Genomic DNA, 24,271 nt, shown 5'->3' with positions numbered 1-24,271 from the left:
ACGAGTCGCGAAGCGCTTAAATGCTTTTATATTATAAAACGATATTTTTATTTTTTATTAGTTGTTATAGGCAATTAAGTCACTGAACAATGCTTATTCTTCACAAAATTCCTCGTTAGTACCACCGACATGCGAAAGAGGGCAGCAGTATATTTTTGCCGCTTTTTTTGTTGTCTTCCTACGAAAATAAAAATAAGCAGAACATCCATGCAGTGGCAACGAGAGAGTAGAAGTGAGAGCGGTTGTCCTGGCCCAACCATACTAAACTTGGAACTTGGATTGGAGCCTTGCAACTGCACTGCTGCGGTTTTCGCGAGGCCATATTTTTAGGACTCGTAACCCTTCGAGATGCCAGCAAGCTGGCTTTGCCGCACGCGCCGGCCGGATACATGGCATTTCATTGCAGCTCTAATGATTCAAATGCCAAAACAAATGATATAACGAGGGACCAGGTAGGTGTGTAAGTCTAGCAAAAAATAAAAAAAAGTTCAAACAAATAAAGAGAGAAGAAAAGTAAAAATAAAAAAAAATATGGGAGAAAAATGCAGGACAGAGAGAAAGTAAAGTCAAAGGGAATGCAGGCGTCTTATAAGACAGGAGTACGAAAATCTCACATAAAATTTTTGTACAGCAAACTTTAAATGTTAGGCCATGCTTATCCATTAGGGTACTGCCAGAACTTCATTATATTTATGGAAACTTCTCGCTATTGACAAACAACAAAACTAAAATGAAAGAATGCATAGAAATGTATGCTTTAAAAGTTTAGCCTTCCTTAAGTTATATCAGGCACATGCAAAGGCACCATTGCATTCACAACAAAAATTTATTATGTGTTGCATATGGTCAGCAGCAATGCTGCTCTCACTTTACCGTCTTTCCAACTTCTTGAAGAGGTCCCAGGAACTGTGCATGGCGCATTCACAAAAATACGAACTGCCCTCCATCAGGCTTGTACAATTTCAAAGCAATTACATAATGTACTGCGTGTGAAACAGAAAGCAATACATAGAAAATCATTAGTGATGTCTTCTCACATGCAACAAACAACTTGCAGCGTGTAATTTTTCTTTAAGTGAAAAATAACAAATTAACGGCGCATTTCTGGTCTGCATTTTATCTGACAATGTTCAGCTACTACCAAGTCATATCTATTTCTGCCGTTTTCAAGCATAAACCTTTTATGTGATAGTCAAAGTTGCAAAGACTTAACTTATTAAGAGACATGCCTCAAGCCTGCGAAGTAATTAAAGCCACACTGAACACCTGCTTGTGTATTCACATCACGATTTGTGCCAAAATGGAGGCTGCGTCATCCATAGCCACTTGACTTATGGTTAGGTCCTGAATCTCCGGCATGGATGCACCAGTCTTCGATGCTGCTCTCCTTACTTTGCTGGTGGAGACGTTAACGGCTTTGTGCGACTGAAGCAGATGTTGCCGAAGCTTCTCCTGGCTTACTGCTCCCTTGGAGCACAATGGGCAGAAGAACTTGAACTCTTTGGTATGCTGTGTGATGATGTGATTCTTCAGGTTGCTTGGAATGCTGAATGCCTTGCTGCAGTGGGGACACACGTGTGGCTTCTCCCCTGTGTGTGAGCGAATGTGCAGTGCCAGTACACCCTGTGTCTTGAAGCTGCGACTGCAGTAGGTGCAGGTGAGCCGCTCGACCTCTGCATGCCGGTTGAGCCGGTGGGCGGCGAGGCTGCTTTGATACTTGAAGCGGATGTGGCACACATCGCAGCTGTACCGCCACGTATGGTCTCCAATGTTCCAGGACCTCGGGTGCCCGGTGTCCCTGCCGTGATGGTACCGCCGATGCATACTCAGCCCCTGTCGAGAGATCCCCCAAGATTAGACACACTCCAGAAAACTTGCAGCAGCCCCATACCAAATTTCGACTGTTTTTTTATTCCCTACATTGCACATGAAATCGCTCACAAATACCAACGTGCACTTCACATACATGCAATAATTATTTCATAACAGTGTTGTCGCATTAGCTGAGTTTCTATTATTGCTGAACCCAGTGCAAGTGACAATCGTGCGACATCACAGGAGACGTGAAAAAATATGTGACCTCATGACATTTCCAACATACTTCCAAGAGAAAAGAAAAATTTTGCCAATACTAAAAAAATTGTTTATTTTTTTCAATATTAAGTGGCTTCCTTAAAGGGGTAGAGACACCAAAATTTTTGTGTCTAATTTTTGCTTTTGAATGATGCATAATACATAGGTAAACATGGATTACCATGTTAAACCCACCTACTCTCAGTACCTACCTTATAATTGAATTTATTGGTTTATGGTTTATGGGGGTTTAAAGTCCCAAAGCGACTCAGGCTATGAGGGCTCCGGAAATTTCGACCACCAGGGGTTCTTTAACGTGCACTGACATTGTACAGTACACGGGCCTCTAGAATTTCACCTCCATCAAAATTCAAGCGCCGTAGCCGGGGTCGAACCCGCGTCTTTCAGGTCAGCAGCCGAGTGCCATAACCACTGAGCCACCGCAGCGGCATAATTGAATTTATCCTTCTATGCAGTTTTGGTTTCGGTTTCGGCAATCAAAAGACAGCTGCGATGCCACAAGTGAGCACCAGATCACGTGAGACATACAAAAACTGCAATATAATGGCTCTTTGTTCCCTTGTTGCCATTTTAGCTCCTGGAGCAATTTAGTGTAAGAGTTTGAATGGATTAAAATGACAAAGCAGCAATTATATTGCAGCTTTTTTATGCTTCCCATGATCTCACACTCACTCGTGACGTTGCAACCATAGTCTGGAAACTGAAACCGAAACTTTAATTACAGAGCAAAAAAAATAAATGACAAATTATTTATTCAGCGCTGATGAATTTCACATAGTGATTCATGTTTAGTAATATCATATACACACTACACACTACAAAAAATTTGGAGTCTCCACTCCTTTAAAGCTCTACTCATATAAACATGAACAATACCACACATTTAAAATGGCACAATTCCAATCCTTAAACTGTGGGTAAGCAGAACTGAATGCCCAAATATGTTGCCCATAATTGGTGGATAGTAGTATTAGCATCATTTTTTTATACTCTCTTTCAGCAATACAAACAAAGCTGCTTTGCCAGAAAAGTCAGAGATGGAAAGGTTGCTGGTGTAATAGGAAGCACATTATTTCTTAATACTGCTTGCTTAGTCTTTGCTGACTGTGCCACTTTCTGAAGTAATTATTGTGATTCAAAGTCTTCAAATGTCAGAGGAGCAGATAAGTCACATTGAAAGCACGCTGAAAAAGTGTACACTGTGTATTTTCAGTACCTATGCGAAAAGTCCTAATTTTGAGAATAACTGTTTCACATATGATACCTCATTATGAATTCATTCTGGTCTCTTGACTGATATCATTCAATGTTCAGTTTGCCAGAGCTAGCTTCGAGTGAAAAATACCACAGTGCTTCAAAAATGCCTTGCAGCAGATCATTCTCAGGTTGCATACCGGCATATGTGAATCTCTGCCTTCAAATTAGTTTTAGATTTTTAAGTAATAAGAAGAATATAATGTAGCGCTTTCATTAGAATAGTTGTTTTCATTAGAACAGCATCACCAGTGACATGATAGTCATCGCAGACTATTTTAATCAGTATTTTCATTCTCTCCCTGATCTGTCACCCGATTTCATAAGGTACGAAGGTGTTTTTAATATGCTTCTTAACCGAAAGGTGAAGACCCCTGTAGGACCCGATAGCATACCTAACGTATTCCTGCGCCATTATGCGGAACCTTTGGCTCATATTCTAACTCATTTATTCTAGTTATCCCTGAGGTACTGTGTTCTTCCCAATGATTGGCGAATAGCCTGGGTAATTCTGGTTTTGAAGAAAGGTGACTGTCTTAATGTTAGTAACATTAACTATCGACCGATTTCCTTAACGTCGGCCATGTGTGAACTAATGAAACATGTCTTATCCAACTTAATGCTCGAATTTCTCGGCAAAAACAAAGTTTTGTCTTGTTTCCAGCATGGATTCTGCAAAGGTCTTTCGGCTATCACTCAGCTGGTAACTACCATTCACAAAGTGGCACCTTCAATGGATACGGGCGAACAAATAGACACGATATTTCTTGTCTACAGCAAAGCATTTGACTGTATCTCTCACAGCAAAAGCTTCAAAACATTGGTCTTCCCGTACAGATAGTGAAATAGATTCAAGCCTACCTTTCTAATCGAAAACAGTTTGCTCACGTCAATGGCTGCTCTAGAATTCTACGTGTTGGCTCAGGGGTCCTCCAAGGAAATGTCCTTGGACCCATTTTATATTTAAGATAGCGCTGCCTCGGTTGACATTGCGTCTGTCGGTAAGAGACTGTTCGCCAATGACTGCGTTCTATTTAAAACTATTCGTTGTATCACTGGCCAAATCTCTTTCAACAAAAACTTTACTGTTACTGCAAACTTTGGTCGATGGAATTAAACAGCGAAAAATCGGTCCTCCTGCAGGTAACTAAGAAAACATCATTTAAATTTGCCTACTAAATTGAAGAATGCCCGATAGTTCAGGTTGATGAATACAAATACCTAGGTGTCACGATCACTAGTCGCTTAAGCTGGACAAGCCACATTAACAAAATACGCATATCAGCCCTTCGAAAATTAGGTTTCCTTCATCATAAAGAGAGCCCCTTCACATGTTAAGCTGCTCGCATACAATACCTTGTGAGACCAAAGCTGGAATATTGGTCTGTGGCATGTAACCCTAACTTGAAAAACTACATGAATAGACTAGAAATGATACTGGGAAAAGCCATTCGATTGATATACAATTCATACCGCAAACTAGATTCGGCCTCATCTCTTATGACTGCAAACAACATTTAGACATTAGAAGGCAGAAGAATTCCTGCTAGACTACAGTTTCTGTTTCTGCTGTACAATCACCAAATAAGCGTCGATTTGGAACTGTTCATTCATCATCGCGTGGTTCGTCGAACTTGACACACCCATATTTACAACTTGGAGCCGTACTTTGCAGGTACTAACAGTTTTAAGAACTCGTTTGCCCACGCACTATCACCCTGTGGAATGTGCTCCCAATAGAATACTGCTGCTGTTTATGCAAATAAATTTGAAGAACGTGCACGGAAAGCATTGTCTTGAATTGCCCATTTGATGATTTCCTTCTCTTTTTGCTATGTTCTTGTTCCAATGCACTTTTGATTGTTTTGTTTTGTTGCTTGCTCATGGTAGCACTGCATCGCATGCATGCATTTAATCGTGTATAACCCTTCTGCTTGGTATTCAATGACTGCAGTATGTTTTAAATAACATTAAATAAAATAAATAGAGAGCATTCATAATGCAAAATTGCTATTACCGGGGTTGCACATTTGCTCATATTTACAAGAAAACAAGAAGACTGCAGTGTTTGCAAACGACTTGTCACATTAGTGCACCGAAGTTGGACAAAAGCATCCTTCTGCAACTGAAGCCAAACCGTAGATGTGGAGTACCACCACAAAGTGAAGGCTGCAAAGCGTGCTCTTGGCAAGCCATTGCACTTTTAGCGCTCAGTTTTGCATAGCAATAAGCACCATGATGAACTGATAAATTCTGCTGCATTCATGAGAATCACTGCAGGAATTTTGGTAGCAACTTTATATTATGAAGTCGCGGTTCAGTTAGATTTGACTTAACAAGCTGCACCAGTAATAACCTCAGACAGTAATGAGTGCACATCAAGAGGAAGATCCACTTGAGCAGCCAGTTGATGAATGCTTCTAACAAAAAACGTGCATTCATTGTGCACTTTAATGGCACTAGTAGTAACGAGCGAGGAGCTAGGGTATGTACGACAGTGGTATGCTAAGGTGGTAGCGCTTCTTGTGGCAGACCACCATTACCTGCGGGAACTTGAAGCGCTTCTTGCATAAATGGCACTCAAGAGGGAGGTTCGCTTCATGGCTTTGGCTGTGATGGTCAAATGCAGCCTTGGTTTCGAAAAAGTTATCGCAGAGGCTGAAAAAGAAAAAAAAGCAGGCAAAATTATTATATTAAGCAACCAACAATACTATAGGCAATAAAATCACCTCCAAGGTTGGAAACAGCACCTGACTCGTTAATAGCTGTGGAAGAGCAACCTTCAAGGCTATCACTTTAATGTCATCCCTAACTCTGTGGGTTCCTTTTCACTGCATAATTCGGAAAAATTTCTGTGCAAGCTACTGGCACATTTGCACCTAAACACTATGCACAAAGTAGCATATTGTGGTCTATGTTGCGTCAGAAGTAATTTAACATCAGCATTTGCCTGGATTGTCCAGAATCGTTTAGAAACTGCAGTCAGCTGCAACTCTTGTTAACAGAGAAGCAAGCCAAGTAGCTGGCTTGACAGGCAACACCACCTGCTGGGCAAAGAAGGGACCATGCAACTTTCCCATCCATTGAGGTTGGGTCCTCTTAGCTTCGGTTGCTTCCTTGCCTGGCAGGTGGTGCCACCTGTAAAATCAGCCACTCGGATTGATTCTCTACAAGTGATAGTTACACGTTATTGCTACCTCTCAACAATACCAAACAATTCTGGCATTTGGAAATGTTAACATGTTCACTGTGTTGTGGTCTGTTGGGTACTGGACACTCACGTTGTGTATGCAAGCTATGTGGACACTGAATCATATGACGAAGCTGCGGCATAGCTTAGAAAGTTTCAAACAGCTCGCAAAAACCACAGCGCAAAAAGGTCGCTATTGCAATCTGTTGGCATCACAAAAAAAGCAAGTTTCATCAGCAGTTCAATGGTGGGTGACACCGTGCCCAAGCAAATCTCTGCGTGTTGTTGCATACAGGGATTAGGACTTCGAAAATCACTGCCTGAGTGAACATGTTAAATTACTTTTCAAGCAATACAGGCCGTAAAACACTACTTCGAGCATTGTACTTAAAGAATGTTGAGTTGGGCGAGTTGGTAAAGGCGCACAAGAAGAAACGCGGACAAAGGACAGTGCTTGTCCTGTGTCAGCCTTTCTTCTTGTGCGCATTTTTTGCGCATGATACTTGGGTGCAACTAGCCATTAGTTTGCACAGAGAAATTTTTAAAAAATCTTCCGGACGAAGATCACATACTATGTATTAAAGAGAATGCCATGTGCTTATGACTTGTGTCTAGTTTTTTTTTTCTTAATGCTGATTAGAATGCCTCTGGTACACAAAATGTTTATTTGAGTACAACAGTTTCTTTTTACTGTTTAACAAAGAAGAACTTATACTGCGAAACAGTACTTAGACAGCATTCTTCAAGCAGTAAAATTTTCCGACAACTTCCCAAACCATGTGATACATTTTGTATGTCCTTGAAAAGCAGAAAGGACGCACGTGCATGGGAAACCTTGCCCCAGGCGGTGGGCATCGTGGTGGTGCTGAAAGAGCTTCTCTGAGTAGAACACGCGTGGGCAATCAGGGCAGGCAAAGTGCATCTTGCGATGGACTATCTGTATGTGTCGTGTCATCTGGTCGCGGACCACAAAGTTCTTGCCGCACTCGGGGCACTGGTGCTTGTAGACGCCTGTGTGAGTCACCCTGCATGCATAAAATTCCAAGGTCACACCAAAGCTTGTGACAAAATATGTACAGCCTTTGTGCAAAATATATAGCCCCAAAGGTAGCTATGTCGCAAGGCACTCCAGTGAGGAAAGAAGTCTAGAGTTCCTCTCACTTTCAGATGATTTTCAACACTGACGGTGCAAAACAAGCCATGCGATATGGCCAAGAAGCAAACCCAATGGACTGTATATTTATGATAAAGGTTGCCTCACCTGCAACAGTGGACTGGAGTTAAAGGAATACGGACACCAAGTTTTCAAGTTCGATTTTCTTTCCTGAGAATGCTCCGCAGGGTCTTGGGAGTGACAAAACTGCAGCAGATATGCCCAATAGTATTCAATACAGCGCTGTTTTTTTGCCAGAAGTTCCAGGTTCAGCGGGATGTGACATCACACGAGGATGCACAGAACTGCCACAAGTTGCATGCGCTCACTCATGTGCTGCTTCTTATCCTTCATTCACTCATTTGTTCACTGCTTCATCGAATGCTGCGAATGCATCACTGCCCTGTGATACACGTAGGCATCACGATTTCATGCACTTTTCGCATTCTTGCTACGAGCATAAAATGAGCCTTGAAAAAATGTAGTAGGTTACAAAGTGAAATCCACTAAAATGTTGAATGCTAATCAAAAAATAAATCTCTGTGCTTTATGCAGGAAGCAAAACAGAACAGTATTTTGGCATAGAGCTCAGAATATAAACTAAGTTGCACTGTAAGCTGACCTTCATTCTGAAGACAGAGCAAAGAAAAAAGCAAAGGAAAATGAAAAAACTGAGGGTACATTTAGGCTCCGCCTTAAGGGAGGATATGAAGTGATAGCATTAATGGGTCCCTTCAGTGGCCTGGCGTCCTTTTTTGCATATCACTTCACAGACACGTGCAATGTTCCTTTTCTTTGTTTTTATTATTCTTATATTCTTTTTATTTATTTATTAAACAAAACAGACACGAGGCCTCCTCTTAACCAAGTCAGAAGAACACTCCTCAGCAGTCAAGGAGTAGCGCACACGGCTCAGGACCAAGGGGCAGTGGTTCGAGTCCCAGCTCAATCATTTTTCGGTGCAATTGCTTCTCTTTCTTCAGTGACAAAAGCTAAAAACACATGGTCGGCAATGCAAAGGGAAAGCTGCTTTTCATCGAAGGGCGCATGGAGAGAGCATAAAAAATATTAAAACGTGACAAACACTTCTTAAAAAAAAGACACTGTGGACTTAAAACAAATCAGCGAAATTTTACCTAGATGCGGTCACACGATGTAATATACCGATAATAGCAGCTTTCACCGCGGGATGCCTTTTTATACGATTTTCAATGCCTAATTGAAATTATAAACCCTTCTTTCTTTGATACTGCAACACTCAATTCTTTTAGTATGAAGCATGACCTCTGCATTTCCACCATAATCTCATGACATGATTTGGTCAGTGGTCGGTCCCTTTAAGGGGAGAGGTGGATGTTAAAATGATAAAAAAAAAGCGAAAATTTTGATTTTGCAAACATGGCATATTCAGGGTCAATACACTCTAAAGTTCCAACCTAAAAAGTGTCAGTGTCTAAATGCGACCTCCAAGTACTAAAATATCTATATATTTGGCACCTACAAAGCCCCGAAATGGCGATTTCGAGCGAAATGTGGCAGGAATTCGTGCCCTTCGCTTCCCACGACCACGTCCCTGATGGTTGCCATCATGGTTTTGTTTGAAAGCTGGGCCCCTTCCCCACTACCCTGTATTACTCACTACTGTGAAATATTTTTGGAACGTCTGCATTTCACTGTTTTCTGAAGCCTCTACAATGACCTCTGGATGGCTGGCGTGCACTTCAAATGCGATTTCCTCAGCTTCGCGTTTTTGCCAACATAACTAGCCTTAAGGCAGTTTTCATTATGTTTTTATGATGCAATTTCAATTAACCATATATCGTTAAATTCAGAAAGTACTAAACTATGAAGCTATGCGATTTTCTTTGCCAGAGTCAAACATTTCAAATTTTGTGAACCATTATGTCACCTAACCATACTTCATAATTATGGTGCTTGGATAATGTTTAACATTTTTTTTATTATGATGTACTTCAACAACAATACAATTAGCATAGCTCTAGATGGCAGGTCTTTTACTACAGCCCCATTTCAATAGAAAACAAAAAACGTAGAAAGAAGATGTCTTAACGACCCATAAGAATTTAACTAATTTGGCTTCAGTTATTTTCCTATAACATTGGAACTAATTGAGATATACTGAAAGTAATTATATCTTTGAAAACAGGAAGAAGAAAAACATAAACACACTGAATTTCATTGCGGTATCTTTAGTAATAAAAATGTTCATTTCAAGACCTGTGCCTCCCCTTAGAAAGCGAGTTCCCACTGCTCCCTAAAGCTTCAGGATGCCAACAGTGCCATATGAATGCCACAACATCCCAAAAAGTCCTCTCTGTTCCCATTTACAAATAGATCTTAACTTCTTAACCATTTATGCTTTAAATTGCTGCATCTATGGGGAACGTGCATTAAGGAGGTGGCACTACAATGCAGGCTTGAGTGACATCTGGCGTGACATTTGCACCAGACAACGCATAACAGTGCCATTCAGCTTTCAATAATCATAGCATTGCGACAACTTTCAAAAACTTTTCATTGCTGTTTGCAAGAATGACTTGTACAGTTGTCTTTCTGAAGGTACTTGATTTGAAGACACAACTGTGTTTTCTTGATGAACAACATAAGATGCGTTCTAGGCAGAAATGTTTCATTGTTTTCGCTTTCTTGTCAATGGCTTCACCCATTCTACACAGGAAACAGGAAGCGGAAGAATACTACATCAAAATGTCTAGTGTCTGCTTGCAGTTGCTATCATATACATAATGTCAATTGTGCACAGATGACTTGCGTTTGCTGTATTTAGCAGTGGCCTGAGATTTTAACATCTGAAACAAAACCTGCACGTTGGCTGTAAAAGATGCCATAGTGGAGGGTCTGGATTAATTACGATCACCACCAGTTCTTTATGTGCACCAAGACTGACAGCACACATGCGTTTCTGCTTTTTGTCTCTACTGAAATATGGCCACCATGGGCAGGATTTCCATTCCGCGTCCTACAACCCGGCAGCCATATGCTATAATTACTAAGCAAGTGTTGTGGGGTTTCACTAAATAAAGTATTGGCGATGCATGCTGAGCAATTTTATTTTAATTTCTTTTTGCTTGCCCATTCTACTTTGTATTAAAGTATTCAAAGGTCTTAACACAGCACTACAGGCTCCACCACAGTCTCATGAGGCACAAACGACAATGTTTTCATGTGAAAGTGGCAACACTTACAACAACCAACATTGTGTTGAAGGTTTCAGTTTTCCTCGCTTGAATATAACGCGTCAGTTTTGCTGGTAGAAAACTGAAGCAGTGCCATATACACTAACGCGATAAGCTAGGATGCGCACAGCCAAACATAAAAAGAGCTTACAAATGTGGGTTAAAAAGTGCGCATCCCAGGGGCCTGCCACAGGGAGCGGCTACTAAAGCATTGAAGCGGAAACATTATTGCTTTGGCAAACTGTCTCCCTTTTTACCTCATTTCTTCTTTTGAATACATCTAGCTGGAAACATATGGAAACCCTGCTTTCTATGTCTGGTAATAGACATTGCGACTGAGTAGATGCTTTCGAAAGTGCCAAAAGTGCCGAAAGCAGATGACATGTCACGAACGTCTGTGCCAACAACGGGCACATCGGCATTATTCCATGCACTGCTGTCCCAAATTGTCTGCCCCCTTTAGATTCTGCACAGTGCCAATAACTTCTGAGTGTCACATTCTGAGTAAAATCTGAGTGAAATCTGAGTGCCAAGTCTGTTCGCAAGTTTTACACTAGTAAATGTGACTGAACCAAGACACTGCAAAGCACAACACCTGAGGAAGAAACATAGTTGACTCTATATCGACTGGACAAGCTGGGGCTACACACAAGCAGACTAAGTACTATGTCGCAATAATGTGTGCAATCGCTGCAAAGGAGGAAACATGGAGAAAAGAAAGTCATGGTTTCACTTTGGGTACCACATGGCTTCAGCAGCTGGCATGCCAGCTGTGGCTCTGACACAGTAAGATGATGTCAATAACTAACTTTGCATTATTAGCTATGTGATCCAGTAGTGAGCTATCTTGTTGAAAGAAGAGTGTGTCATCGCAGGCCACCAAGATTAGAAAACATGCTCGCAGACTCTATCGTACGATATATTTTTTGAGGGTGCTTGAATACTCAAAAGTTTCTAATAGCGAATAAAATATCCTTCTATTCAATTTGCTAAATAAATTAAATAATGCACTTTCAAAATATTTTGAAATGAATCAATTGCATTCTAAAAGTTTTCGATTAATTGTGAAATAAGTGGAACAAAGTTTAAATCGGATCAGTCTGTGCAGAAAGAGGGTTCAGTGCTGCAAAGCAGTCCATTCTTGTGGTTGTATTCATAATGCTCTAGCATATGACCTTCAAGATTAGGCGATGCAGAAGGGTTCAGCAGACGCTGCCTCCATGCCTGAATCGGAGGACATGGCTTAAACTCTCGTCACTCTCATCAGCTCAGATTTAGTGCTAGTTTGTTAGCTGTCGATATCAGTAGCAAAACGTAATTATTCTGTGCGTATGAGATGACTGTTATTATACTGATTTCATGTGGCATGTCCCATAGTGGAGATCATCTTTCGATGACTGCAGCTTTAATTTTATGACTTATAGTGCCGCCACTAGCATTTCACTGTTTCACATAAATATTCATTAGAATTCTAAGAATATTCACAAAAGTATCAAATAAGCATACAAATATTCAATTCAGTTCTTTCACAATTCGATTCGTATTGGGTTTGGTTTTTAACCAAATTATTCTATTCGATTCGGTAGCAAAGCAAGCCTGTTTGTAAACAGCAGAGCTGCTGTCTTCTGACTGTTTCACGAACAAAAAAATTAGCATATACACTGTATAAATTTAGCAGTAACCTTCCTGTGCATCATAGCAGCCCTTTCTGCCTGAAAATTCTATAAGTTATCAACACATTCCAACAATGCTCAGTGCTGACGAACTGAGGAAGGAATGGCTCGCACCTGTGCCTTGCGAGCCGTGCGTAGCTGAAGCTCTTGAAATCACACTGTTCACATTTCTGTGGGCGCAGCAGTGAGAAGGTGTTGTCCTGGCAGTCAACAGGATCCCCAAAATGTGTCAGGGCCATGTGAAGCTGCAGCTTGCGCTCTGTGGCTAGCAACTTGCCGCACAGTGAGCACTGCTTGCGGCTTTCCTGGCTGTGGATGGCACGGATGTGAATCTTGAGTGACCGCATCAGCTTAAAAACCTGGGCATAACAAGGAAAAAATTTCTATTAATGTAAGGCAATAAAGCAGTAAAACACTGCTCTTTGCTCATCATCACCATTATCAGCCCGGCTATTGTCCGGTGGAGAATAAAGAGGCAAAATCCTCTAGGTATTGTGTCCTGTGCCAATTGTGGCCAACCCATCCTCGCATATTTCCTGACCTTACCTGACTCTCTGCCATCCCTGGATAGTTTCCATCCCTTGGAATCAACTACGCTGCTCGTAAGTTATCTGTTCTCCTTATTGGACTCGACTAGATTTGAGGTTTTTCACTTTATAAAAGGCGTGCTAAGGATTCCTCTGCAAATGTCCCAGCCTTGCTGGCAGAAAACCTTGTGCCTGCCCTGTGGAAATCTGTCTCCATTTTGCAAGGTGATGCTCAGACTTATTGCCGCACCAGTGATCCCAACTGTCCAAGTGATGGTCACGTCCCTGTATTTATACAGATCACTATAAGAGGATATAACTTAAAAAAACAGCAGTTATTAATACTGGGCCACGGTCTGCGGCGTCCTGTATTACTCCGCTGGCCAACCACAACAGTAAACGAAATTAGATTTTCAATGTTTGACTATTTTAAACAAGGCAGGTATCAAAATTCTAGAGCTTATAATTTTTTTTTTTTAGGTTAGCTTCTTGTTTAGGTAACAAAAGTTTAGGTAAATATGAACTACTTTTCTGTTGTGGAGAAATTCTTTGTGGTGGTACTGTATATGGGCGGAGCTTCCCTGAAGACTTAAGTTGTATCCAACTAGAGCAAAACTGCCCTCAATGCCTTTGTTTAAAAATCCAAAGAACCAAATGGTCCCAATTTTCTAGCCATGTACTTGTACTTGCCATATACTTTTGCAGCAAAATGAACCGATTATGAGTGCTCAACAGCTGTAGCTGCAAGGTGATAGACCTAAAGGGTGAACAAATGCGGCTTCATTCAAACACTCGACTACATCCAGAAATGCCAGTTCAAGAGCCAAGTTTACTGCACTTCATGCAGGTTTAGCCGCATTTTTTAGGAGAGGAATTTTTAATAGAGCCATCTGTATTCTTTCAGGTTGGCTCTTGACACCATCTGTGATGACGTTCTTACTTCAATATTAATAGGCAAGCTTCATGCAGCATATGCACAAGTTCCTCATTTGTCCATTTCTTCTTTGTGTGACATGTAACATCAAGAATGAGCTAACCAAAACCGAAGTATTAATTCATGCAGCATATATGAGAAAAGCCAACTGTTTGGCTTCGTCATGTCGGCTTAGCTAATCGCATAGGTTGCTGGCTAAGATGGCACACCTAAAGGTTCACGGAGGTCACCATCAAATATTGGTTCTTCGTAAAAATTGATTCCATGGCTCTTTCTGGGTGTGTCCATGGTTTTCTGTCAGCAAAAGTCGCATTTATAGCTGAAAAAATTTCATTCAAAAATTTCGTGCCACTCAATTCAAACTTGTGACGTCTACACTGAAATGGACTTCTTGATCACATTTTGGAAGTGGATGGCAGTGTAGACTAACCTCAGAGATCTATAAAAAAAGAATGTTTATGCATACTGTTTACTTGCAAAACTGACTGTACTTTACAGTAAAGCTTTAGCTGTACTTTATTTTGTGGCCTTTTCTAGCTACTATAAGTTCTGTTTGATGTGAAAGTAGCCTCTTGGTCATTAGAACACTGTAATCTATTCATACAGGCAAACTTATCCTCAGTATCCCTTTAAGCTAACTAACCAAAAATAGAATGCAGCTAATTAAGCACAGTAGCTTATTATAATGCTGATTAAATTGCCAGGTCCCTTTTTAAACTTCTTTTTGCACTTTAGGAACAAATAAAAGCTCGGTGGTTTCAACCTAGGGGTTTACTATATGATTCAACAGCCTATGCAATAACAAATTCCTTTTAGGGCCTTATGCAAGAACTGTGCTATAGCCGCAAAATGCAAGGACATATTGGTTTTCAACACACAAAAAATTAAAACCACTGATGGCCAGTACCTCTTAGGTCTGAGCATCACAATATGTGATTAGAGAAAATATGAAAGACCTTGGGGCAGTGAGGACACTTAGCGTTATCACCAGGGTTGCCATGAATGCTGATCATGTGTGCTTGAAGATTTGACAGTGATGACAGTGAAGCACCACACTTCTGGCATTCATAGGGCCGAAAGTTTTTGTGTATGTTTGTGTGGGCTCGGATGCCGTTGCGACTTTTAAACACACGGTCGCAGAATGTACACGGATAGAGACGTATTGCAGTCCTTTTCTTGTTTCCTTGGGTGACTTCTTCATTTGAATTTGAATGCGCTGTTGCATAATGATGCTGAAGCATGGCAGTATGAAGGAACAGCTTATGACACTCATCACAGCGCTGCACAGGCACGTTGGGGTGGTTCTCGGCCACATGATTGCACAGCTTGGCATAAGTGTCCGTAATGAAAGAGCAGCGGGAGCAGATGAATTCTCGTCTTCTCTGCTTGGAAGTAGCACACGCAACGCCACACTCTGCTTGGTGGCTTTTAAAGGACTCTTCACCAACGAAAACCGTCAAGCACAGAGTGCAATAAAAGCAAATGCCCTTTCCATGAGTTGCCGTCACATGGGATTCCAAGTCGATGGGCTCATTATACACTTCACCGCAGAGGTGGCAAAAGTATGATCCTTGGTGCATTGACTGGCGATGGGTATCAAGTTCAGCCGCTGAGGCAAAGCTTTGGGTACATCCAGGGCAGCGGTAAATCTCACTGTCGTGGATGTCAGGAGTGACAGAACATGACTCATCTAAAATCGTATCAGGAATAAGAGGGGGCCAAGTTTGTGGGGAAGACGGACTGCTGTCTGCAAAGGAATTTGGCACGCATTTCGCCGATTCACCACAGGGCTGAATTTCATTGCCATTCTTTGCTGCAGACACAAAGGCCACCGTAGCGCCACGAGTAGTGTGGGTGCGAAGGTGCGCCTGGAGACTCTGCTCAGAGACAAACGACATGGAACATGTGCTGCAGCGGAACCTTTCCTTCGTAGGACGACGCCCAGGCTTCTGTACAACTGGTGTCGCGGCACTCGCTGTCACTTTGTTCGACGCTCCTGCCGAACCACTGGAAACAAGATGTGACTGGCAGTGCTCCACAGCCTCTTCCTTGTCAAATGTCCGGTGGGAACACACTGTGCATTCAAACACATTTTTGGTAGAAGGCTCTGAAGTTTTAATGATGTCTTCAATTGCCTTCTTACATTCGTCAGGATCGTTCGCGATGATCGTATCCGTACTACTGGACTCGTTAGGGACCGACGTCGTCAGTGGTATCGAAATTGGGCGCGCCGCCGATTTTGCTGGCCTTGTAACCGGTGGTAGGGGCGGTGGGTCCACAGCTCCTTTACGTACATTTTTTAGCTGACATAACGGCTTTCCGTTCACCAAGGGTGAGCGGACCTGTAGCCCTTTTGGAATATCGGGAGTATCGCAGCCTCTGCCGACGTTGCTCCTCCCAATGGGAACCTTCTTGCCGCACACGAGAGCATGACACAAGGAAAAGGTGCCCTTACGCTCGTCGGCCTTTGATGTAGGTGGGGCAGCGATTGCAATACCGACAGAGGTACCAGCGGTGAGTCCGAGAGGAAAGAAAAGATCAGCTGTCAGTGGTTCGACATCGAGGTTGACCGTCACATGAATTCCCATTGCGTGCTCCCGAGAAATGGAAATGTCACGAAGTTTCTTATGTTGTGTCCAAGACGTTAAGTTACGAAGAGCGTAGTCACCGACATAATGACTGAATATTCTTAACTGCCGAGTCCAACTACAATCTGTTCGCTTCAACAACTCCAAGCGCACAGCACAGGGAACGGAACCATTTTTTATGGCTGTGGCTAAAACTTGGCTCGGACGTCTATGGCCAATGAAGCCGGCTACGCAGCTACAAGAGCAAAAACTCGAGGGAGATAGAAAGCGCCAACTGCTGCTGATTAACCGCCCATTCGCAAACAGTTGAAGCTTCATTTTATTGTCACTGCTTCAACTGTTGGGAAATGCATGGTGAACTCACGAAAGAACTATGGCGTACCTTGCGCACCTTGCACATGCTTGCGCAAAGAGGTCGGTAGAGGGACATTTGCTGCACTACGGCTGTTTGTTTTGTTTTGTGACATGCGGAAAATAGAAAGTTGACTACCATCGGCTGCTCGCACTTTAGGACTTGGAGATAAAACCACTGTAGATCTATAAATGCACTCTTCAAACGTTTCCGCGATTTCCGAAGCCATTGCCAGCGCCGATAACGTCTGTCATGAAGTTTATGGCTGTGACTCGACCAGAACTGTCGCCGAGAGTGGTGCAGGAATTGGCAGTGAAGTGGTGGGCCTTACGAGGTGTCTCGCCCAGTGAGCGTGACTCCACAAACGCTTCGCTTCCGTAGTACGCGCAAGCGTGGAGTCGCGCGGTTGTTCTCTGGTTGTCACCGATGTTGTTCTCAGGGAACGCGCTCGTTGAAGTGTTAGCAGTCAAATGATCGCGATGTCGCGATTTGGCATAGTTCCTGTATTCGATGTTAAACAGCTTGGTTCCTCCGACCACGACTCGAAGAATCGCCTTCTGACAACGCTTCAGGAGGCCGTAAAACAGGTTAGTATGTACTGCGTACTTACTTACGGTACGCTACCGTTTTACGTTCGTGTCGCTGTGGGAAGGTGCAGTATTACCTTGTGTGTCGTTTGAATAGCGAAGTGCAGTTCATGAGGATTTTTGATTGACTCATCTCGATTTTGCTAGCCAAAAGATAGCTGCGCTTGTCAGCTCACGAAAATTTTTATTTTTAATGCCATTGTGCTTTGTGTCAGCGTTTGCAAAAAAGAAAGGGCTATTCACAGGTTTCTCCGTACGTTTAACGGTGCGCTTTGGCTCTGTATTGTTCTTTTTTGTCGCACTGGTGCCTTTGTTACTTGCACAGACGATAAACCGAACACGCTTTACCAGTTTGCTTAGTTCGCTAGCTGTGTACAAAACGAAACTAGCCACAAAGTGCTGCGTGTTAAGAGTTTACTCTATGTAACTGTTGATCATTCCCGCTTGTAGGTGCAGAATATTGCAGAGCTTGCTCGCACAGACGGTTTGACTGAAGACACTCCAGAGGCGTGCTGCTTATGTGAACATCTCGACAGAGTTTTTCTTTATGGGTAAGCCACCACTCGTTAGGCACCTGTTACAAGCTATTTTTTCTTGTGGCGTTCGCAGGACGATAGTTAGGATGCAGAATGCCTATAGTAATGGTTTTGCTTGGGACAACATGGCTGTGCTGTCTGCAGCAGTGGTAAAACTATTTACTCATAGTTAGGAATGTGCGAATAATACTTTTTCAGTATCTATAATGACTAATGTCACTTTGCTACCAATTTGAATACAAGTAGTGTAGTAGGAAATTGGATCAAATACAAATCTAATAGTGGTAAAACCAGATCAGATATAAATCAAATATCTTTGCATATATCCACACAAGGATATACCTATGAAGTGATTGTGGGAATCGAAGTGCTAGTCACGTCGCTGAGGTACGGCGCTAACTTAGAGTTATGGCTGTAGCAGTCAAGAAATGCAACACTTATCTGCACGAGGGAGTGCACAACACAAAATCGATGTATTAACTTTATAAAGGTCTTGCTTGATGTTGTACATGCAGGAAAATTGCATTTTGCTATACTGGCGATAATGGGCTGCTGTGGTGTCTCAATGGTCACAGTGCTCGGCTGCTGACCCCAAAGACATGGGTTCAATCCAGGCAGCAGCGGTGGCTTTTTGATTGAAGCAAAATGCTAGAGGGCTGCGTACTCAGTGCACGTTAATGAACCGAAAGTGTTCGAAATTACCCGAAGCCCTTCATAAACCTATTTGTGAGACATCATTCACCACCAGTAGTATCATAATTTTTTTTTTTTAAGGAAAAAGCCTTTAATGTCTCATGCTCGCGTCCGTCCATTACATCCTAGGTCACGTGACCGCATCGGTCCGTTACATCGTAGATAACATGATCGTGTCCGTCCATTACATCCTAGATCACGTGACCGTGTCCGTCCGTTACATCCCACCTAGGTGGTAAAAACCTAGGTGGTCACAACTGGACCTGTAAACTTGGGACCTTGGCACGTGCCGGAAGTCTTAACTCGGGTACTGATAAGGTTAGGAGAAAAACTGCTGAAGAATGGTTGCTTCAGCCAACCTGGAGTGCATCACACGTGGCACTGCACAGAATTCCAACCCACCTGCTACCTCCCACGCGTATGCCAAGCTATCTTATATCACTACGACACAGCTCTGGTGCTGGTACAAAGTTTAGTTAAGATTTGTATACAGTAATGATATTGAATGATAATGAATTCTAGCGCAGCAAATTCAAATCAGTGCAATGAGTCGCGAGCAGCTATCGCCTTCCCACACTTAAGAGATATCTAAGTGCCTCCAACGAATCTTTCGCAATTTCAAGTGTAATGTGCACCTTCAGAATAGAAGTTATTTTCTCGATCCTTCAGGCGCTTACATGATAAGTTATACTATTTTCATAATTATGACACTGTTGTTGAAGTCAGGCAGGGTTGGCGCAAAGACTTGACCCAAGTTTGGAAAGGGCAATGTGGCAGCCTTAAAAAAATGTCTAGACAAACATGTGCCATTATGAGTAAGTTGGGTGCATGTTTACCAATGCACAAAAGATACAAGTGAGTTGTGTTACTCAGGCCTTTTGCTAGGGACTAGTTACACCTTCTGCAGTTTTTTTTGGGCACTGCGTAAGGCTATTGTCATCACTGCACTTTTTTTTTCCAGTGAAGAAGTCTTCTTTTGTATCTCAAGACCTCTCTTGATGTTCTGTGTCTATCATCAGGGCATTTTGATCTGCATGTCGTAATGGAGGGGCTGTTCATAGTCCACAGTAGGGCATCAACAAAAATGTCTGCACAGTAGTGCGCACACCGTCAACTATGTTTCAGAGTCCTGCACGACCGGTTTAGTAGTCACTTTATGAGGGCAAGCCTCCTCTCAGCCAATCGCTGCCATGCAGTCCTTTCCTTCCTGCTTTTCTGGGTGAATTGAAACAGGATTGCAAGTTCTACTTTCCGTTTAGATTTTGAAAAGCTATCAGTTTCATGCCTTGTGCCCAGTGGAATTTGTAGTCACTGCATTTGAAAACAACCTTATTAAGATTACATATGTTGTTGAAACTGTGTAGTACTCTCCTTAAAGCAATATTTAAGAAAATAATGCCAATTGCAGTGATGGCTTACTGTTCTTTTTGCACGTGTTCCGAACCCAAAACTTGTGTGCACTCTCTCATTCATAGTTGCTTTTGTTTCTGAATGATGCTTTTCATAACCTTCCTACCATCCATGGCCAGTTGTCCTTACTTCGTCTTTTTTTTCCTGCCTAGCCTGCAAGAACCTCAGTGGGGCTACTGGCCCTGGGTGCGCAAATTCACGCACCCTGCAGCACAGCAAGACATCACCTCCTTGCCAGCAGTGTCAACAGATCTCGGATATGGGCGTGCTTGGCTTCTGACTAGTCTAAATGGCGGACTTTTGGAGAGCTACATGCGGTCATTTCGCCAGAACTTGCGGCTGCTCCGAAAAGGCTACTCACACAGCTCCCTCCTTAGAGAGCCACAGGTAGGAATAGTTACAGTACAGTTCACACTCTGCTTTGTTTAGTATTATCCAGGCTAGTTGCTCACATTATGACTGTGTCACTGCCAGATCAGTTCATATTTAAATAGCGAAAGGTACCATGTGCTCTGCAGCCTTGGCCTGCTGCATTTTGTAATGACTTATGTTCATGGCAAGCTGTTCATGGCATGACTCTCTGTATGGTGTACTAAGGAGGCTGGAAAATTTCCTGGTTCTGTGGTGTTGGTCGCATTGGCGTAGAAAACAAAGGAGTGCGAGGGAAGGAGAAGAGGAAAGTTGAGCCCAGCAGTAAAAAAAAAAGGTAGAGCGTGGTTAAAAAAGGAGAAACAGAGTGAGACCCCCGGCATGACCATGCATGCACACTGCTAGAGCGTTCCGCCTACTGAGAGAAATGGCGCCCTGATGGGTAGTGCCCTCAGTGGCCTGCAGAGGAAGACGTGCATCCTGGCATGCTTGCAGTTGCTGCTCGACGGCGTAAAGGGAGGCTACTTTTGTGGCTCAGGCTGTCCGCGCACGACACCTCACCACTGGATCAGCCGTTGCATGGTCATGGCCATGGGCTGGATTCGTGATGCCCTCTGGGCACAGCAGTGCAAAGTAATGCTTGTGCGGCATCACCACTCCCCAAATTCGTGTCATGTCCTGTGCTGCACAAAATTGTTGCAGCGGAACAAAAATCGAGGAGACCGCGTTATTGGGCCACGATAGCCGAAACATAGTGGAGGGGGTCCCGAAAACTGCTGTCGCAGAGTGTGTTACACGTGCAGGCTTGGTAACTGGCGGCCAGTTTTTAAAGTAGAGTCTAGAGCATGCTATAAAGCTGTAACTATACATATTGCTCATGAGGCACCAATGCACAGGATGATGCATTACTTGCCCATGCTGTTCTGAAAATTGTTCATTGAATTTTTTTTTTGCAGTACTTGGAGCTGCTTGCCACCTTGGTATCAGGACTGGAATATGTTCCTTTCAAGTTGAACCAGGTATTTGACATTGGTGTGCTTGCATAAATCTCTCTTCAGCAAGCCTGGCAAAAGATTTACCCGAGTGGTTGATCCTGAGCAGTATTAAGCATTGAAGGACTGTGGTATTATGAAAAGTATTAGGCAGCCATTTAGCATGTATTAAATATTAGCTGGTTGCTACCACAGTTTGGTGGTGAATTGACTGAGGGTCTATATTTTTTTGTGTTTTGAGTCATAAAAGGATGCGCAGGCAGTTGTAATGGACGTGTACCTTTTCTTTGGCATTGGTGAGCTGTGCAAAAAAGTCCAGCGAATTATGCCTCCTTGTGAGAGCTCACTTAATTGCATTTTATACCACCAATGTTGGAAATAGATGTCAAGTGTTGCAACTGGAGAAGAAGCACCTTGTGTCTATTTCGCTTGTTTGGTGCAAGCCTGATAGAAGCAAGGCAACAGTCATGCGCAGAGATATAGAGAAATGAAGTCTGTGCAAAGCAAGAGTTGCAGCAGAAGGTGTGCATAATTAAGCAGTGCAGCAACATACTTAACTCATTGTTTGCATACCCCTAGACCTTGGTCGCCACGTGTACCCTGTACTCGGTTCAAATATATATGTAGATGCAAATAGATTGAGTGACATACTCTCTGCTGCTGCAGTGCCTGGCTGTGAAGTAAACAGAATAATCCAGCTATACTCAAATGCACAGCGTGCAGTACTCTCTGCATCATGTTTTGTAGTGCAGTAAGAAATGCATGTTTGTTCTATTCCTCTCAGAATAATGCTCTTCTGGATGATACCGATGCCTGGAAGAAGATTGCAGTGTGCCAGCACTCTTTGCTTTGTTCTGGAAGTGAAGACGTTGTGGCGCTGCCACAGGTGAGAGGTTTGCATATCTACATATTTCTTTGGTGTGCAGCGTGCAGAATTGATAGTCTTTCGCGAAAGGTGTGTGCCAGAGATGTTGCACAGTGTTTTGTGCATAGTCTTTCTTTAGGCAATCTTGAGTATCCGAGCTTGGAAGCGTTACAATAATTTTGAGCACAACAGGGATTGAAAGTGGCATTGTTATTCCAAGCGTTGTTATTTAGCTGTGCTTATGCCAAACATCTATGCAGTATGAGATGCCCTGATATAGCGTATTTCATTCAAAGCTAGCTATGAATGCCACGATTCTGAGGTGCACTTAAGTTTATTAATACTGTGGCATCATTTTGCACCAGTACACTGCACATAGGTTTATTAGCGGCAGACTGGTTTTGTACATGAGCAGAGGCTCTTTGGTGTTATTGTGGCTATGTTTTTGTGGCAATAATAAATTTTTACTATGGTGCCTAAAGGAATTCTTAGGTCTCTTTGTGTTTTTAAATTCCCGAGTCAGAAAAATTGATGCATGCCATTTTTCCTTCCCAACTTCATTGTATACATTTGCAGATTTAGATTATTTTGTTGCTACAGCCAGATTGCATTGATTGCAAATATTTATTGAGGAGCTGCATGTCTGTGTAATTTGGCAGACATGCGCAGAACAGCTATTTTCTTTTCTTGAAAGGTAGTAGTTTTCCAAAGCTGAAATGTTTAGAAACCTATCTATAGCATTGCTCTGAAAGCTGTAAAAAAAAATGGAATTGTACTAGGCCTTGCATAATTGTCTGAAACGTACAGCATATACTCGTGTAATGAACCCACTCGCATAATTTTCCCCCCCCCCTGATTTTATCGCTGAGAATTCACATTTTTTAAAACCGGTAGCTTTTCGTAGTGCATTCCTCAGTTTCACACTATTTGCAGTGCAGACCTTGTCAGCTCGGGAAGATGGTGCACGCTGATCATCGATAATATCACGACGTGTTTAACTTTTGACAATAGCTCCTGTGGGGGGAGGAGTGCGGGGGTGCGCTTGGCGAACTTTGCGGAATGCCATGACGTTGTGCACCCTTGATAGATGCACCTGCTGCAGCTTGTTTGGCGTGCTCCTATGCTCCTTGCTGTGCTACTGTATGCTTAGTAGCTGGCCAGTGCTAGAGCATCGGACAGGAGCGTAGCAGTTTGAACCACAACACCATAAAACATCCTCTACATTGAAATGCTATGAAGGAACCAGGATCTTCATTTCAGATCCCCCAAGTGATTTGGCGAGCTCGAGATCGGGAGGGAAAATGCTTAACCCCTCACCACAGCTAAGGCTTAAGCATTTGCATTACACACTTGTAACCGTTCCGCGAGTTTTTGTAACCTTGCTTAAAAAATGCGCATTTGACTTCAGGGCTGCTGTTCAGCATGTTCGCTTTATCTCGTCGTGACTGGCCAGCGCTGCCAGTTATCACAAAACAGTCGGATCGTACCATGATACAGCAAACCCCATTCAAAGTGAATGATGCTAAATACTGGCGACACGTGCCTTTGTTGATGATGGATGGATGGGCGAACGGGTGGGTAGGCGGGCGGGCATACATATGATGTGAAATTACGGTTTGCAAAAAATCTTTTAGACATTTTTCCCACATGATGAACCCTCCCCCCACATTGATGTAAAGTTTTCTGGAAAAAAGTGGGTTCATTGTATGAGTATATACGTTACTGCAAGTTTAGGAAATCAGCACTGAACTTGAAACTCATCGCTGACCTGGGCTACTATTTTGCTGTTTTCATACTTTGAGGCACAAGGTGGCAGAAATGTCATCTCTCTGAATTGAA

The 24,271-nt window shown here is 42.7% G+C and overlaps 2 protein-coding genes across 2 annotated transcripts in view; one reads left to right on the top strand and one right to left on the bottom strand.

Moving 5' to 3' along the window:
• Nucleotides 1-28: 28 nt before the first annotated feature.
• LOC144120622 (uncharacterized) lies at nt 29-17,066 on the bottom strand. Its single transcript, XM_077653218.1, has 5 exons — nt 14,997-17,066; nt 12,694-12,938; nt 7,360-7,563; nt 5,892-6,006; nt 29-1,833 (listed from the first exon to the last, which is right to left on the bottom strand). Exons 1-5 carry the CDS (start codon nt 16,944-16,946, stop codon nt 1,279-1,281), a joined length of 3,069 nt encoding a protein of 1,022 aa, XP_077509344.1. The 5' UTR covers nt 16,947-17,066; the 3' UTR covers nt 29-1,278.
• An 8-nt stretch (nt 17,067-17,074) lies between these two features.
• The window catches only part of LOC144120623 (pleckstrin homology domain-containing family M member 2-like), a 29,157-nt gene continuing 21,960 nt past the window's right edge, over nt 17,075-24,271 (top strand). Inside the window, exons 1-5 of the mRNA XM_077653220.1 lie at nt 17,075-17,567; nt 18,018-18,118; nt 20,359-20,593; nt 21,532-21,594; nt 22,352-22,453. Coding sequence (XP_077509346.1) covers nt 17,451-17,567; nt 18,018-18,118; nt 20,359-20,593; nt 21,532-21,594; nt 22,352-22,453 — 618 coding nt within the window. The 5' untranslated portion in view covers nt 17,075-17,450. The remainder of the gene's footprint in view (nt 17,568-18,017; nt 18,119-20,358; nt 20,594-21,531; nt 21,595-22,351; nt 22,454-24,271) is intronic.

The sequence above is a fragment of the Amblyomma americanum genome, chromosome 2 (assembly GCF_052857255.1).
Source record: "Amblyomma americanum isolate KBUSLIRL-KWMA chromosome 2, ASM5285725v1, whole genome shotgun sequence".
NCBI classification, from domain to species: Eukaryota; Metazoa; Arthropoda; class Arachnida; order Ixodida; family Ixodidae; genus Amblyomma; species Amblyomma americanum.
This window is presented reverse-complemented; position numbering and strand designations above follow the sequence as displayed.